General features: G+C 55.4%; 6 protein-coding genes across 6 annotated transcripts; 4 read left to right on the forward strand and 2 right to left on the reverse strand.

Moving 5' to 3' along the window:
* Positions 1-54: 54 nt before the first annotated feature.
* BAUCODRAFT_286451 (uncharacterized protein) lies at positions 55-348 on the forward strand. Its single transcript, XM_007682543.1, has one exon. The coding sequence runs from the start codon at positions 146-148 to the stop codon at positions 302-304; it is 159 nt and encodes a 52-aa protein (XP_007680733.1). The 5' UTR covers positions 55-145; the 3' UTR covers positions 305-348.
* A 540-nt stretch (positions 349-888) lies between these two features.
* Positions 889-5,299, forward strand: BAUCODRAFT_151765 (uncharacterized protein; the record flags this gene model as incomplete). The annotated part of the gene is made up of 2 exons (XM_007682544.1): positions 889-4,969; positions 5,028-5,299. The coding sequence occupies 2 exons, from the start codon at positions 889-891 to the stop codon at positions 5,297-5,299; spliced, it is 4,353 nt and encodes a 1,450-aa protein (XP_007680734.1).
* On the forward strand, positions 5,289-6,439 carry BAUCODRAFT_286516 (uncharacterized protein). Its single transcript, XM_007682545.1, has 2 exons — positions 5,289-5,393; positions 5,546-6,439. The coding sequence occupies exon 2, from the start codon at positions 5,716-5,718 to the stop codon at positions 6,247-6,249; it is 534 nt and encodes a 177-aa protein (XP_007680735.1). The 5' UTR covers positions 5,289-5,393; positions 5,546-5,715; the 3' UTR covers positions 6,250-6,439.
* Positions 6,440-6,628: 189 nt separating this feature from the next.
* On the reverse strand, positions 6,629-9,457 carry BAUCODRAFT_27658 (uncharacterized protein; the record flags this gene model as incomplete). Its single annotated transcript, XM_007682117.1, has 1 exon — positions 6,629-9,457. One exon carries the CDS (start codon positions 9,455-9,457, stop codon positions 6,629-6,631), a length of 2,829 nt encoding a protein of 942 aa, XP_007680307.1.
* A 426-nt stretch (positions 9,458-9,883) lies between these two features.
* On the forward strand, positions 9,884-11,326 carry BAUCODRAFT_286498 (uncharacterized protein). The gene has a single exon (XM_007682546.1). It carries the CDS (start codon positions 10,061-10,063, stop codon positions 11,099-11,101), a length of 1,041 nt encoding a protein of 346 aa, XP_007680736.1. The 5' UTR covers positions 9,884-10,060; the 3' UTR covers positions 11,102-11,326.
* A 225-nt stretch (positions 11,327-11,551) lies between these two features.
* Positions 11,552-16,122, reverse strand: BAUCODRAFT_27660 (uncharacterized protein; the record flags this gene model as incomplete). Its single annotated transcript, XM_007682118.1, has 2 exons — positions 11,552-13,150; positions 13,213-16,122. 2 exons carry the CDS (start codon positions 16,120-16,122, stop codon positions 11,552-11,554), a joined length of 4,509 nt encoding a protein of 1,502 aa, XP_007680308.1.
* Between the last annotated feature and the right edge of the window lie 779 nt (positions 16,123-16,901).

Below are 16,901 nucleotides of genomic sequence, written 5' to 3' on the forward strand. Positions count from 1 at the left end.
ACGGTCGAAGCTGTGGTTGTGTAGTGAGAAACATGTCAACAGGGCTTTCGGTGTGAAATGAAGTAAGACGAAGTAGATGACACGGAAAGCCAGACTCTTGTAGCTTCCCTATTGGTGAGACCATGAAGTCGAGAGCGATGCACGAATGGGAGTTAACGCGGGGCGGCAAGCAGGATCAGCGGCTGAACAATATGCACTGTCAGTTTGTCTAGTCAGAGGGACTGCCATCGAGCCAGGCAGTCCGCGAGGGCGAAGTATTGATGAGACGAGATTGGCAATCTGCCGGACGACTAGCGTTTGTTAACCTGTAGATACAGATAGTGATGGAGTAGAGCCGGTGACGCTTCCACATGTGAATTCAAACCAATGGAAGCATTGACTTCGAGGGGTCTCAGTCGACATTTAGACCCAAGTTTCCAGTCCAGTTGATCGAGGTCAGCAGCATACAATCAGACTCAGGAGCGAACGAAACCCAAAAGTCCGTCGTGAGATGTGTGTGCAAAGTCCACCTCAACCTCAAAACAACGTCGAAAGTAGACCTGCCGAGACAATTGTAAAGGTTTTGTGACAATGGTAACGATAGCCGGCAGCGTTTAAAGTCATCGACCCTCAATATCAGGCAGGTAAGTTGAGACCTCAGGCGTCGGTACTAGCGCGATGCTCCCGTGAGGTCTGTGCGCTCCGCATTTCTTTGGAGCGCGCGGTTAAGCAATTCGTTGTTAACGATACCTACTACTGCCTTGCCGTGCCGACCACATAAGTGCTGTCTCCCTCCTCCTTTCCATCATCACGAAACCGACAACTCAATCTCCCGCTAGCCACGAAGAGATCCGGCAGTTACACACCAGCGATTCTGCTCCCCCTTCTTCGCGCTCGTGACCAGCAGTCATGGACGACTTCTTCGACCGCACGGCCGCTGAGGGCAGTGAGGAGGAAGAAGAAGAAGAAGAAGAAGAAGAAGAAGAGGTTGATGAAGCGACCGGCCAGTCTATCAACCGACCGCGCAAGTCCAAGGCTACAAACGGCGATCTTGGTGATTCTAGCGAGGAGGAAGACGACGATGATGAGGAAGAGGCGCGAAGGGTGAGGGAGGGCTTCATTGTTGATGAAGACGAAGAAGATGAAGAGGAGAAGCAACGAAGACGAGAGCGGCGCAAGCGTCGGCGCGAAGAGAAGGATGCAGAGGACGAGCAGCTGGATGAGGAAGACCTGGATCTCATCGGCGAGACGCATCCGGATTATGATGGCCGCAAGGTCGAGCAGAGCAAGTTCAAGAGGCTCAAGCGGGGTCACAGGGAAGACCGCCCAGCAAGTGAGGCGCGTGGGGTTGAGGATATCTTCTCCGATGAGGAAGAAGGTGCGGATGGCGCTACAGCCGGACGTGGCCGACAATTTGGGTATCCTGGCGATGATCTGGATGACTTCATCGAGCAAGATGAGTTCCCTGATGAGGAGGCTGGCGGTGCGGATGAGGACATAGGCATTCGAGCTCCTAAGCGAGCTGGCTTCGCTGAGTTTCAGAATCTGAAAGAGTCCGGGCTCGATGAGGTAGCGCTTGAGGACATGCGTGGTGCTTTTGGAGAGGGTGACGAGTTTAGTTGGGCTCTGGATGCCGAAGCTGCGCAGAACCAGGACGTCACAGACCCAGACAAGCCGCTCGAGCTCAAGGATGTCTTCGAGCCATCTCAACTCGTAGAGAGGTATCTCACCGATGACGACAATACCATCCGAATGACGGACGTTCCAGAGCGTTTTCAGCTTCTGCGTAAGCCGTACAAAGACTTGAAGCTGCTGCCGGAAGAGGACATTGAGAAGCGCACTGCGGAAGAGGCGACATGGATCACCAACAACATGTTCCCGAGGAAGCGGGAGCTCAGCTCGAAGATGCGAGACCCGTTCGAGCAAGCAATCAAGCAGGTACTGCACTTTATGAACGTTGACGACTTCGAGCCGGCATTCATCTTCCAGAACCGCAAGGATTATCTCATTCATTCCGAGCAGGTGCCTACTGATCCGGACCCAGATCATCCGGGAGCGCCAGACTATAGCGTCCACGCCGAGAAGCTGCTGAATCAAGACGATTTGTGGAGCATACTCGAGCAAGACCTCAAGTACCGCGCCTTCTCTGAGAAGCGTGATGCCATCCAGAAAGGCTTGGAGACGCTGAAGGAGGTCAATGAAGAGTTTAACGATTCAACGTTTGAGGACCTAGTACCATCCGCGGCGCAGATCGATGACTTGCAAGATTTGCAGGACTATATGAACTTCCAGTACTCGCAACAGCTAAGGGACGTCAGCATGCACGAGGCTGAGACGAACGGCACGCAAAAGCGAGCCAGAGGCACCCGGAATATCTGGGATAAAGTGCGTGCCGGCCCTGCTTACCATCTGGTGCGCGGATTCGGTATCACAGCGGATGGCGTGGCCCAGAATATCGAGAAGACCGGACGCAAAACCTACACGGACGACATGGATCAACGGCCGGATGACTTTGCGGACGCACTTGTCCAAGAGCCGGACTTCAGAACGGGTGAGGACGTGCTGACTGCGGCTAAAGCCATGTTTATCGAAGAGCTTGCGAATAACCCACGACTGAGACGGCACATGCGCAAGATCTATTACGGGCAAATCGTCTTCGACGTGCACCGCACGGAGAAAGGCCTCAAGCAGATCGACGAAGAGCATCCATATTACGAGTTCAAGTACCTCAAGGCGCAGGAGATCGCGCATTTGCTTGACAAGCCAGAGCTCTTTCTACGGATGCTGCAGGCCGAGAGCGCTGGACTGATCGAGGTCAATGTCCGCTTGCAGTCAGAGAGGCGAGTCAGGGATGAACTGTACAAGGCCATCGAATCCGACAACTTCTCTGAAGTCGCTGACGCGTGGAACGCTCTACGGCGAGAGTGCGTTGATGCGGCGCTGAAGAAGCTGCACAAGATCATGTCTCGAGGTGTCAAAGATACTGTCAAGAACGAATGCGAGAACAGGATCGCAATGGATTGTCGTAAAGAGTACACCCTCCGTCTAGACCAGGCACCATTTCGGCCGGAGGGCATGGATCTAGGTACTGTCCCTCGCGTGCTTGCGCTTTCGAACGGCTCCGGCAACCGCGACGACGCGATTTGCTGGGCCTACATGGAGGAAAGCGGGCGTGTGCAGGAGAACGGCAAGTTCACAGACCTCCGTGGTGGCAACGAAGAAAAGTTCATACCTGCCGGCAAAGACATCCCGCTCTTTATTGAGCTCGTGGAGAGACGGAAGCCGGACGTCATTGCTGTTTCCGGCTGGTCGGTCGAGACTAGGAGTCTGTACAAAGACTTGCAGCAGATCGTCTCTGACCACAAGCTCATGGGCGCGGTCTGGGACGATGCGGTCGAAGACCGCGAGCGCCAGGAATTGCTCGAGGTTGTCATTGTCAATGATGAGGTCGCCAGGCTCTACCATACCAGCAGCCGGGCTGAAAGGGAGTTCCCGTCCATGCCGCCGCTGACACGATACACCATCGGCTTGGCGCGATACATGCAGAGCCCGGTGAAAGAGTATGCGGCGCTAGGCAGCGACATCAGATCCATCAGCTTCGATCCGAACCAGAACTTGATTCCGGAGGATAAGCTGATGCGCTGGCTCGAGACGAGCATGGTTGACATGGTCAACCTCGTCGGCGTGAATATCAATGAGGCGCTGGACGATACGTACAATGCCAATCTGTTACCTTATATTGCTGGCTTGGGGCCGAGGAAGGCTCAGCAGATGCTGAGCGCCATTGGTAAGAACGGCGGTGAGGTGATTAGCCGCGCGGACTTGGTTGGTGATGTGGACCGCAACCTACGTCCAGCGGTGGGTCCGGTATGCTGGACGAACTGCGCGAGCTTCATCTACATTAACTACAATGACGTTGAAGGCGATGGACCGGAGGCTGATTACCTGGACAACACCCGTATACACCCCGAAGACTACGATCTCGCGCGGAAAATCGCCGCAGACGCGCTCGAGCTTGACGAAGAAGACATCAAGGCGGAAGTGGATGAGAATGGCGCCTCCGCGGTCGTTCGCCGCTTGGTGAAAGAAGATCAGCAGGACCGCGTCAACGACCTCGTGCTCGAACAATACGCGGACCAGCTGGAGAAGCAGATGCGGCAACGCAAGCGCGCCACGCTCGAAACCATCCGCGCCGAGCTGCAGAACGCATACGAAGAGCTACGCCGCAATTTCAACTTCATCGGCAGCGACCAGATCTTCACCATGCTTACGGGTGAGACGCGCGAGAGCTTGCAAGAAGGCATGATCGTGCCCGTTGTCGTCAAGCGGACGTTTGGCGACCATATCGATGTCAGGCTTGACTGCGGCGTGACGGGGTCGATTTTGGAGAGTGAGTTTCCTGAGGAGATCTACAAGGAGAACCGCGAGCCGAGGACGGTTTGGAGCATACACCAGGTCATTCGAGCAAAGGTCCTGCACCTAAATCGGAAGGTCTTCGAGGCTGGGTTGACATTAAGGGAGGCGGAAGTGAAGAAGTCTTTCCGTCGCCAATTCGACCATGGGCTAGATGAATGGGACGACGAGCTCGAGTCACGAGATCGGAAAGAGGCGAGGAAAGCCGTCGACTCCAGCACCGGTCGCGCACAACGTGTGATCAAGCACCCGCTCTTCCGTCCCTTCAACTCGGCGCAGGCGGTCGAGTATTTAGGCCCGCTGCAAAGGGGCGAATGTGTCATTCGACCCAGCAGTAAAGGACCAGATCATTTGGCCGTGACGTGGAAAGTGCACGAGGGCGTGTTCCAGCATATCGATGTGTTGGAGCTGGACAAGGAAAATGAGTTCTCCGTGGGCAGGGTATTGAGGGTGGGGGGCAAGTGGAGCTACAGTGATCTCGACGAGTTGATTGTGCTGCATGTGCGGGCGATGCTGAGGAAGGTGGAGGAGATGATGGGGGATGAGCGGTACCAGAGTGGGTCGAGGCAGCAGACCGGTAAGTGCCCGCCACCTCCACCTTCGCCTATTACCATCTACTGACATCTTGTGCACAGAGCAATGGCTGGAGACCTACACCGAGGCGAACCCGAAGCGAAGCATGTACGCCTTTTGCCTGAACCCGAAGTACCCAGGCTACTTCTATCTATGCTTCAAGGCCGGCCGCGACGCGCCCTTAAGCAATTGGCCGGTGAAGGTTATCCCGAATGCTTTTGAGCTTCAAGGTAACAAGTACCCAGACATGAGGGCGTTGAAGAATGGGTTCAAGTTGCTGTTTGCCAACAAGGGACCGGGTGGTGGAGGTGCTAACGGGGTGCCGAGGCGGTGAAGTCGCAGATAATGGCATTTTGGCTGTTGTATCTCGCAGTGTGGCGGTAGCATGGCGGTAGCATGGCATACCGTTGGGTTATCAAGACTGCTGTGTAGGTCTTGCCAAGCCTGCTTCTCTTCAGATTGATCGCGAATGCCTTAGATTTCCGCTGAGCGACCAGTCCAAGCCTGCCCGTGGGCGTGCTCCGGTAAGCGCTGACCAGTAGAAGTTGGAAAGCATGACTGACTGACTTATCGCAAGAAGGCCCTGATGGCAGATACGTACCGTGAGCATATATTGAGGCCACGTTCATTCAGACTAATCTCCATTGGCTTTCTGTTTTCGCATACCTCTTCAGCCCGAGTTGGTGGTTGGCACCAGCCTTGTTCATACCACCTACAAGTACTTCGCACTTGCTCGATACATCTCGACGCATGTTAGCCTTCCCGCCCCTATTTACTTCTCCTCTCTCCCTCTCTCTTTCCTGCCAATACTCCATAATCGAAACAAACAACATGACCTTCCACGAGTATCTTCCGGCGCCAACCAATGCCATCATCGAATACATCGCATTCGCCGTTATTTCCGTCGCCAAGTACATTCTGCAAGCCTCTCACCATCTTCCCTGGTTCTACAGGACGCACAGCTTTACCACTATCTGGTATGGATCGCAAGCCGAAAACTGGTGGCAGAAGTTCATGTGCCCTGGCAAGGGCACGCAATGCATTCATGAAGCGGTCACTGATGCAACAGCGAGGCTCACGCAGGCACAATTCGAGGACGAGCTCGCTGTTCTCATGTTACTGGCAGCGGTGGGGTTGGGGCTAAGGTTGGGGCTATGGTTGAAAAACAAATACGGGTCCGTCAGCCACATGTTTCGTCAGATTCTTGGTCATGCCAAACCGTGCTGTCCTGGCTGTTCCGGACGCAGAGGGAGGAGGCCAAACAGGGAAGGGATGGAGGTGTGACAGCCCAGTCAGGATTGAGCATGTATCGGCATGGAGTTCGTCCTACAGCGTCGGTTGGTGCTCTTCACAAGTTCTGACAGGCGACATTGGAGCGTGTTGATCAGGTGGTTTTGACTGTCTTTGCAGTGTAACTCATCAGCATGCGAGAGCTAGCGTTGTTGAATCTTGGTACATAGCCGCAGATCGCAGCATGTTGAACTCGTTCCGAAGCCCACCACCCCAGCGCCATGCTAAAACCACGTTGAAGTGTGCCTCCATTCCCATCTACTCATCGGACGCCAGGTAATGCGCAAGGTTGCCGTGATGAACAGCTGGCCGCTTATGCCGCAACTTTTTAGTGCCATCCTTAAACGGCGCCGAAACCCAAGCGAACAACGATCTAAAAGAGGCCATCAATCTCCCCCGTCTCCGTGTCAACCTCAACATTGAGATAACCGGGCGCCGTCGGCAAACCCGGAATCGTCTGGATATCAGCCGCAAGCGCGTACAAATACCCAGCCCCGGCCGCCATCCTGACGTCCCTAATCGGCACCTGAAAGCCACTAGGCGCGCCCTTCAGACTCGCGTCATGGGAGAGACTGTACTGCGTCTTTGCAATGCAGATGGGAAGGTTGCCGAAGCCTTGTTTGGTGTACGTATCAACCTTCTTCTGCGCTGTTTCCGAGAATGAAACGGATGACGCGCCGTACATCTTCTTGGCAATGGCTTCGATACGGGTTTGGATGCTGTCGTCCAGACCGTATAGGAGTTTGAAAGCGTCCGGGTTGCTCTTCGAGGAGGCGGCGATGACACCCTTGGCAAGGTCGACGGCACCCTTGCCGCCTTCCGCCCAGTGGTTGGCGGGGATTGCGTCTGTGGCACCCGCTTTCAGTGCTTCTTCCCGGATCACGTTGAGCTCGGCATCGGTGTCTGTCTCGAAGCGATTGATCGCGACGACCACCTCAACACCATACTGCCTAGCATTCTCGATATGCTTGGCAAGGTTCACGCACCCCGCACGAAGAATATCGACGTTCTCCGTGCGGTAGACCTCCGCAAGCTGCTCGCCAGGTTTGAACTCGGGACCGCCACCATGAACCTTGAGCGCGCGGACGGTGGCGACGATGACGACGACGTCCGGGACGAGACCGGAGGCGCGGCACTTGATGTTCATGAAGCGCTCGCCGCCCATGGTGAAATCGAACCCAGCTTCCGTCACGACGAAACCGGCCTTCTCAGCATGATCCTCGTCTGGTTCTGTCCCAGCAAGTTTGAGCGCGACACGGTCGGCGATGATGCTACTGTTACCGATGCTGATGTTCGCAAACGGACCGGCATGCACGAAAACGGGCGTGCCTTCCAGTGTTTGCATGAGGTTGGGCTTAATGGCATCTTTCATAAGCGCCGTCAATGCGCCACCGCAGCCAAGGTCATCGGCGGTGACGGGATCGCCAGCCCTACTGCTCGCCACGACCATTCTGCCCAGCCGGTCGCGCATGTCTGCCAAGTCGGTTGAGAGCGCAAGCACAGCCATGCACTCGGACGCTACCGAGATGTCAAAGCTCGTTTCGCGCGGCGGCACTTTGTTCTCCGTAGGCGCCTGCCCGATGGTGATGCCTCTCAGATGCCTGTCATTGACGTCCAGCACTCTCCGCCAGGTAATGGTCTCGGGATCGATATCAAGTCTGGCAAAGCGCGTATATTCTTCTTCAGTCAGCTCGTTAGGGTCGGTCTTGGTGATGCCAAGCTTCTTCAACCGCCTGAACATCACGGGCACGAACTCGCGCTTCCCCTTCTTCTCGGGCACCAGACGCCTGTAAAGCGGCCCGTCCTTCTGCGTTGCTTCATGGTACATCCGTGTATCAATAGCAGCGGCCAGAAGGTTGTTTGCCGCGGAGATGGCATGGATGTCGCCAGTCAGGTGAAGGTTGAATTCGTCCATGGGGATGACTTGACTATAGCCGCCACCAGCCGCGCCACCTTTAATGCCAAACGTCGGACCTTGAGACGGTTGGCGTACATTTGCGAACGCTATCCGACCGAGCTGTCCCGCCAGGGCTTGCGATAGACCTATGGTGGTCGTACTTTTGCCCTCGCCAAGAGGCGTGGGAGTGATGCCCGTAACTACGACGTACCGCCCATTACGACGGTGCTGTAGTCGAGACAGGACATCAAGCGAAACTTTGGCCTTGTACGCGCCGTACGGCTCCAGCTCATACGGAGCAATGCCAACCTCGGCGGCAACCTTGTTAATCAGCTTTGGATGCTGTGCTCGGGAAATCGCAATGTCCGACGGGACTGGTGTCTTAAGCTTGAGCGGCAAGGGACTAATGTGTCGCGACTTTTGGTGGTCGAAGTACGTGTCGGCTGCATTTACGACGTTGCGCAGAAGCATAGCCACAGTCATAGGACCAACACCCCCAGGGACCGGCGTGATCTGCGATGCGACCTCAACGGCTTCATCGTAGTCTACGTCACCAACAAGTCGCTGTCCAGACTTCTTCGACTCGTCCGGGATATGGTTCGTTCCAACGTCGATTACCACGCAGCCCGGTTTCAGCCAGTCGCCCTTCACGAACTGTGCCTTACCGATGGCCGCGATTACAATGTCTGCCGTCTTGAGGATGTCCTGGAGGTTCTTGGTCCGCGAATGACATACTGTGACTGTAGCGTCCGCGTTGCGTAACAGGTAGCTGACGGGTGCGCCGACAATGTCCGACCGACCAAGGACAACTGCATTCTTGCCAGCCGGATTCACGCCGCTCTCCTCCAACAACACCATAACACCCTTTGGCGTACATGGCACGAACAGCGGCTTCCCACCTTTCTTCGCCAGCTCTCCAATGTTCAGTCCACCAAAACCGTCAACGTCCTTCACGTCAGACACCGCGCTGGTGACGTTGTACTCGTTAATGTGCTTGGGTAGCGGTAATTGCACCAAAATGCCGTGCACCTTTGGATCGTTGTTCAAGCCCTCAATCCTTTCTAGCAGCTCAACTTCGGATGTGTCCTCGCCGTAGTTCTGAATGTTGCATGAGATGTTCGCTTCCTCGGCGGCCTTCAGCTTCATGCGCACGTACGTGCTGCTGTCCGATCGATCTCCCACTTGCAGGATTACGAGACCAGGCTTGTAGCGTGGGTTCTGCGCTTGCTTGTCCGCAATTTCCTGCGAGATCCGTTCGCGGATGCTTTTCGCTATGGCCGTGCCATCAATCTTTGTTGCTGTCATTCTGGCCGTGGTTGACGTAAATGAACGTCGATACGAGTTGCCTCCAAAACAAGCCGCGTCCGCTCTCCTTCCCGACTCAGAGAACCAAGAGTGAGACGAAGCGAAGGATTTGGTTGTATAACAATTGCAGGACCGAGGAGTCCGAGAAAGCGACAGGCCGAATTTTGTGCCCCGCCTTGCAGTGATCGCCGGCGAGGCGACTGTATGCATTGGAAAGGACTGTGGCGGGCGCAACGCAGCGCAACAGAACGAGCGACAGCAGTGGGAGTACGGAAAGCTGATCTATATTGTCATGGTCCCGTGATGTTCTATAGAAGAGGTCCAGATGAAACAATGGCCCGCACATTCCGCCGATCAAGCCATCGTTCACCTCCTAACTAGCTCGTCGGCACTTGAGTCGCTGCTAGTCATTGGAAGGCTTTCGGTAAGCTTCAATGAAAGCTCGATGCTCTGGATCAAGCTGCCGGTCCATATTTGATGGAAACTTGCCCACTTTGCCTTACTGCTATCGCATGACTCAGACTTCCGCCAAGATTTCGCCTTCCACGCCCTCAAAACCATATGCGCTGATATGAGCAGCCTTCCCAACACAACACAATAACCATGAGACCCATATTACTCTCCGGCCACGAGCGCGCGCTCACGCAAGTCAAATTTAGCAAAGAGGGTGACTTCATCTTCTCCGTCAGCAAAGACCACAATGTCTGCGCGTGGTACAGTGCGAACGGCGAGCGCTTTGGCATGTACAAAGGCCACCAAGGCGCTCTCTGGTCCGTTGACGTCGACCCTACCACCACCTTCCTCGCTACTGGAGGCGCAGATAACACCATGCGGTTATGGGAGGTCAAGACTGGCAAACAATTGAAGCAGTGGGAGTTCCCCACCAGCATACGGAGAGTCGAGTTCAGCGAAGACGGGAAACTTCTGTTAGGCGTTACGGAAAAGCGAACAGGGCAACTGAGCAACATCTACGTCTATGACATCGCGCAGGACGTGAATGCAGAACAGTCCGACGAGCCGACCTTACGGATCGTAGTGGACGAGCTTCCTCGAGTGACCGTCGCCGGCTTCTCCTACCTCAACCGCTACATCATCACCGGACACGAAAACGGCTGCGTGGCGCAATGGGATGCCAAGACCGGTGAGATGATCGCTGACGAGTACCCGCACGAAGACGGCGCGTCTGTCACGGATCTCCAGTGGAGCGCAGACCGAACGTACTTCATTACCTCCTCAAAGGACAAAACGGCCAAACTGCAAGACGCTCGGACCCTAAAGGTCCTACACACCTACGTGGCAGATACACCTCTCAACTCTGCCGCAATAACGCCCGAACCAACCAACTACGTGATCCTTGGCGGTGGACAAGCAGCCATGGACGTCACGACAACCTCCGCACGACAAGGTAAATTCGAGGCGCGATTCTACCACAAGATCTTCGAGGAGGAAGTGGGCCGAGTGCGTGGACACTTCGGACCTCTCAATTACGTCGCTGTAAGTCCGGATGGGAAGTGCTACTGCTCCGGTGGCGAGGACGGATACGTTCGGGTGCACCATTTCGATCCGCCATACTTTGATTTCAAGTACGAGGTGGAACGGGAGATGCAGGGGCATATGAACCGACGGATGGAACAGGAACTCTAAGGCGGTCTTCAGGTTGGGATTGCGAGGGTGGCATAGCATGGTGTTTGGGCGCTTAGAGGCCGTTTGCAAGCAAGCTGTGGACTTGTTGCGTTTGCTGTCTTGCGCAACTTATGTGACACGCTGCACGAAACACTCATGCCACGCCTGTGAAGTGGTCTGACATACACCATCGACAGGATTTCAATGCAGACTCGTTGCTCATGATCGTAGAGTATTCACGTCATGAACACGATTATGATTATTGTGTCGAACCCACCAACACGCTGTTACGAAAATCCTATTCAACAAGCGCCCACGCTATCATACACCATCTAGCCTGGGCCATTGCCCATCTACATTTGCCGCAAGAGGTATAGAACAGCACCAGTCGATTGTGTACAATATTTGCCTTCGCAGTTAAACAGTAAACAGTCCATGACATTTAGTAAGAGTCACGCACACATGGCGTGATCATGGCATATCCAACCACGTCTTTCTAATACTCTTCCCAAAGAACCCACGCTTGGCTCCCTTACTCTCCTTCTCCACCTTCTTCTGCGCCTTCGCCGCTTCCTTGGGCGTCAGCTTGGACTGCCGACCCACAATAGGTGCAGGTGCACTCTGCTCTGGACCGGAGTTCTTTAAGAAGTCCGCAAGTTCCTTGGTGCTTGACTCCTTGGGTGGGGGCATGCTGGAGTTCCGTTTGCCGCCAGTCTTGCCACTGATGCCTGGTTCTCGTGCCTCCATTCGTGGCTTGGATGATCCAGCGCTACCCGCAAGAGGACTATTCAGGCGTGTTTGTGATGCGGAAGCAGCATTTGATGGTGCCCCTGGACGGGGTCCTTGCTGGCTCTGCATTGACTTGGCTCTAGCGCCGGCCGCACTGTGGGCTGACTTCTGACTGTGCACACTGTTCGACCGCGGCTTGTTCGTCAGACTGCGCATGTCCACACCGTTACCATTCACGAGCGGCCGCGGTGCGTTAGTCTCGGGCGGCTCCGCGTTCTTCAAGAAGTCCGAGAGCGTCTCTTCTTGCCGCTTACCCATTGGTAATGCTGTTAGGAGGTCATTGTCATCGTCGTCTAGATCGATAGCGTACGGATCTTTATTGCGGTGGCGTCGCCGTGGCGGCATGCCTTGCGGCATTGCACCTGGCATTGCGCTGATTGCGCCAACTGGTGCCGCAGCTTCTGGCGCTGCAGGCTTTATTGCCGACAGGCGCTGTGGCTGGCCGCTGTGCGCTGGGTGCACCGTCGCAGCAGCGTTGTTGCTGCTCTGCGCAGTCCGCTGGCTTGCAGGGCGGCGCTGAGTAGACGAGCCAGAGGTCGGTCGTGTGTTGCCGCTCATGGTAGCGTTGGGGTCGCCCGTGATGCCATTGATCGCATCGCCCGTTTGCCGCATCTGGTCTGAGTCCATGGTATTCCTGAACGGCGCAATCTCACGTGGGATGCGCTGCTGGCCTTCTTCAGTCGGTCCAGCGCGGATGAAGTCAATCAGCTCAGCGTTGCTGCCAGTACCTGTCGCTGAGCGAGGATGCAGGTTGGTCCGACTCTTAGTCTTGCTAGGTACTGGGGGCACGGGAGGTATGTTTTCTGCCACCATAGCAGATTTGGTGATGCTTCGGGTACGCTCTTGGCTCGCCGTGGAAGGCGATCTGGAGGTGGCATTGCTCTGCGAAGACCTTAAAGAGTGCAAAGACGTGGTAGACCTGGTCGCGGGATCGATGATGGGAAGCACCTCCTGTTCTTTTGCCGGTCCGGTGGAGCGTATGAAATCTGCAAAGTCCTGAGTTGACTCTGTTAGCACTCTCGGCTCACGAGCCATAAGCCCACTTCGCCGGTGAGCGCTGACGTTGCGTGGCGTGGGTCGGCTAATGGACCTTCGGTTCTCTCTCTTCCGAGCGCGTTCCTCCTCATCGTCAACGGCGGCGGACGTGGCTTGCTTTGACGTTCGTTCGCGGCCCATTCGAGCGTCGCCGGTTTCATCTTGACGATCTGGTTGCAGTCTGGAAATGGAAGGAACGCTTGACAGCTCGACGGGAGATGCCGGCTTGAGAGCTCCACTTGGCGCCTGCTGGTCGGTCAGTCTTTCCCACCCTTCACACTTTCATCGCGCCACTTCGCTTCACTTACTGGATTATCACGAACAGCTTCCGGAGTGAGAGTATATTTCATCGTCTCAGCGACTTGCACATACAGATCGAAGTCCTCTGGTCCGCGAATTGATGCGCTGGTCAACGCTCGCTCGGGTTCCTCCTGCGGCTCTTGCTGCTTCTCACCATTCATGTTCCTCAAATTGTTCATGATGGCAACTGCAGGATGTTCCTGAGCAACCGCAGCGCTGTCTGCAAAACTGGCTTCAGTTGGCATAGGAGGTACATCGCGCAGGGGATCGTTTGCGGGTGTGCCATTCTCAAGCTCTCGGTGCTGCTGGACCGCTGCTACCCACGACTGCCTGTGCGGGTTGGCCTCCACAATTGGTTGCGCAGCGGCGCTCGTGAAGGCGACTCCTGGTATGCTACGACGCTTGTGAGCGGCTTTGGCTGTCTCCGCACGTTGCAAGTCACTGCTTGCCTGCGGAAACGGTTTGGAGAAGTCTGGACGATCCGTCTTCGAGTTAAGTGATCTGCTTTCCAGAAAGCCCTGCGGTCCCTCTGCGGGCACAGTGCTCTGGACAGTGGAACTCTCGATTCCGTTATGAGATGGCGAGTCGCCCAAGATGAGCCGTGTCGGCTTCTTTGACAGATCCCTTGCTTGCGACTCTTCTGCACCTCTACTTGACCCACTGAAAGGTCCGGTGTCCCATGTTTGTGACATGCCAATGCCGCTTTCATCAGCATAACCATACTTAAGCATATATCCAAGCCTCGTGTTCATAGGTTCAGCAGGGGGTTGCGACGGAGCTGCTTGTGGCGCACCATCTCCGAGCGTGTATGACGCGTTCGAACCTTCGGAATCTCTACGTGTTGGCAGAGACTTCTGACCAGACTCCTCTCCATCTCGGCTTGCAATAGTCTGCGCACTGTTGGAGACTGCTCCATTGGAAGTCTGATCGGCTAACAGTGCCTTCAAGTCCATCAAGCTTTTCCGACGGTCGAGTTCCTCCACATCCCTTGTTGGACCAGTGGTAAGCAGTTCATTGGAGTCAGCTCTGTCAACCTGCTCGCTCCGCTGCTGCTTAGGCTGCTCGTGGGCGACCGAAGCTGCAACGGTAGCGGCAGCCGCGACAGCAGCACTTCCTGTCAGTGCTGTCCCTAGCAAACTGTGCCGTGGTCGCTTGTCTCTTTGCTGATCAGAAATCAGTGATCGCTTGAGAGAAGCCATCTCTGCAGCATTCGCCTTTTGCTCGAAGACATGGTCATCGTCCGGGTCCAAAGCACGGGGCTGGGTCGGTGGTGCACTCTCGACAGGCGCGTCGGTCGTCTGCTGTACTGCAGGCGCCAAAGTCTGTTCATCTCTACCAGCTAGCGTGGGACTTTCCAGCTCCGGTACAGGTCCTGGCGTCTCAGGGAACGCTCCCGGCATCTGATCGGTTTCGTGCACCAGCGGAGTCCGCGCCGGAGTGGGCACGGATACGGAGCGCTTACGGGACAGTGACGGCCGGTCATCACGATCAGTAGCGCCAGCACTGTCGGGCGTAAGAACGCCGTTTACGCTTCTGTACGCTGGCGCACCAGTGAAGCTGTTTCGGCGAACGGCCGAGGGCTCCTCCTCTTCCACGTTCTGCGCGTCTGGATCGTGAGCAAGACCAGGTACCTCGATCTCGTCGACGTCTCTCCGGCGATCACCAATAGGTAACGGTATGTTGGATGCCAGAACATGCTCCGGGTACTCCATTTCCGGGACGTCCTCCAGTCTCAACGCTCGTTCATCCACACTGTCAGTACCGGCGCTGCTGGGTCTTTCTAGAATGTCACCGTTGAGACGACTGCTAGTCCGAGGCTGGGCGAACCCGACCGAGGCGGCGTTGCTTCGTAGCAGCTTCCGCCAATTCCGCCATAACCTTCCAAGCGTGGAACTCAATGCAATCTTCTCAACATCATGGTCCTCAACAATGACTGCTGTGCGATCACCGAAGGCTGTTGGAGATCTTGCGCTGCGATCCTGGCGGCGAGCGCGCGCAAAGGCAGCGTTACCAGCAATCTCAAGACTCTGCTCGGCGATATACTCTAGCACGCCAGTCAGGAATATCGCTGCGGCCCAAGATACCAAGCCTGAAGTCTGGGAGAATCGACGCTCGTTGCCCTGAAACAGCTCCTCTTCCTTGACATATCGCTCTTCATCATCATCTTCCATCTCACCAAGGCGCATATATACCATCACTCTCAACCTCGTTCTCTTCCACACCAGCTCCAAATCCCATCTCCTGTTGGTCTCTGAGGAGTTTTTACTCGTGTTCACTTCCTCTTCCTCATCTCCGCCGGCGAGGAGTTCATGCAACTCCTCTTCGGCACTGGCGATTGCGTCGCGCGCCAATCGGGATTTTAACACTTCAGTCACGGCGGGCTTAAGCGCAGTAAGCGTCGTCGAGCGAGCAGTTGCTAGGAAGCTGAACAGCATTTGGTCAAGGAAAGCATTGATAAGTGCCAGCGCTGGATCGGAGAAGTCCACATCATCCTTGGTAGGGTTGGAATCGCCATCATCGCTCAGATATTCCGGGACTCTCGCACGATGCTCACCAACAACCTGTGCCGCACCAAATGGCGCAACATATGCCGGTCGTGGGTTGACATGCTGCGGGTTTGGTGGAAAGTACGTTGAGGTCAGAGCAGATATTGTCGAGAAGCGATCGCTTGCAACACTCGCGCTCCTCGACATGACGGGCGACACTACTTGCTGGCTCAAATCGTAGGCATCATGAACTCGGTATGGATGCCGCAGGGACTGCAGGCTCGGAACCCCGTATACAGGCCCGTTGTTCGGCGTGGATCTGCTGGTAACCGGTGAAATGGGCGTTCGCTCGAACGGCGGCCCAAGGATGCGATTCCGGGGCGGTGTGTGAGGAGGAGGAACATGCTGAGCTTGCTGCTGGTTGTAGTCCATCGAGGCGAGCAGCCCCAGCCGGGATAGTTAGCTGCGCGCAATGCTTGCTGCAGGGTATTGCCTTAGGCGGGATGTAGCTTTGCGGAGATCGAGCACTTGCCAATCAGGCTTCTCGGACGCCACTGATGCGATAGTCAATGTCTCTGAAGTAGCGGGATCGAACAAGAAAAATGCTGGAGTAATGTCTAGCGACTAGCCACGAAGGACGATCACCCTGCGCCTGGCTGGAGCAAACGAGCGTGGAACTGTTGCGTGCCTCCAGCGATCTGCTTTGACCTGCAGACGATTCGTGCAGTTTGCGAGCTACAGGTGGCCCTAAGAATAGCTGATTCCCGTTACGTTGGCCTTGACCTTTCAAGTTCTTCCTAGTGGTCAACGCGCGTACAGACTTGAACCGATAGCTGCGAGAGACCGATGCAATGCTCCTGGACATCTATGGCCCAGCAATACTGCGATGTCAAGTTCAGGCTCGTCTCAAGAGTGCTAGTCTATGTTGACTTTGTAACGGCTCTCCACCGAATGCGCTATGTCCTGGTTCGTCGCTAGTCTCGGCGATCGTACCCTGCCACCGACAGACGGACTTCCTGATGTTTGTACTTTATTTCTTGGACAGTGGATTTTGTTTAGATTGTATGTGGAGATGGAAGAAGCAAGATAACGCAAGTAAGACTAATGCTTCGATATCTTTGGCATTGCGCACAGAAATGACACCATTCATTAGTTGTTCTTGACTCCAAGTTCATCGGACAAATTAGGAGAAAGGTTTCGGCTCTGCCGTG

The sequence above is a fragment of the Baudoinia panamericana genome (assembly GCF_000338955.1).
Source record: "Baudoinia panamericana UAMH 10762 unplaced genomic scaffold BAUCOscaffold_13, whole genome shotgun sequence".
NCBI lineage: Eukaryota > Fungi > Ascomycota > Dothideomycetes > Mycosphaerellales > Teratosphaeriaceae > Baudoinia > Baudoinia panamericana.

What these genes read in the sequence shown, in the direction of transcription:
- BAUCODRAFT_286516 (XM_007682545.1), top strand. Translation starts at nt 5,716, where the DNA reads ATGTTAGCCTTCCCGCCCCTATTTACTTCTCCTCTCTCCCTCTCTCTT.
- BAUCODRAFT_286498 (XM_007682546.1), top strand. Translation starts at nt 10,061, where the DNA reads ATGAGACCCATATTACTCTCCGGCCACGAGCGCGCGCTCACGCAAGTC.
- BAUCODRAFT_286451 (XM_007682543.1), top strand. Translation starts at nt 146, where the DNA reads ATGGGAGTTAACGCGGGGCGGCAAGCAGGATCAGCGGCTGAACAATAT.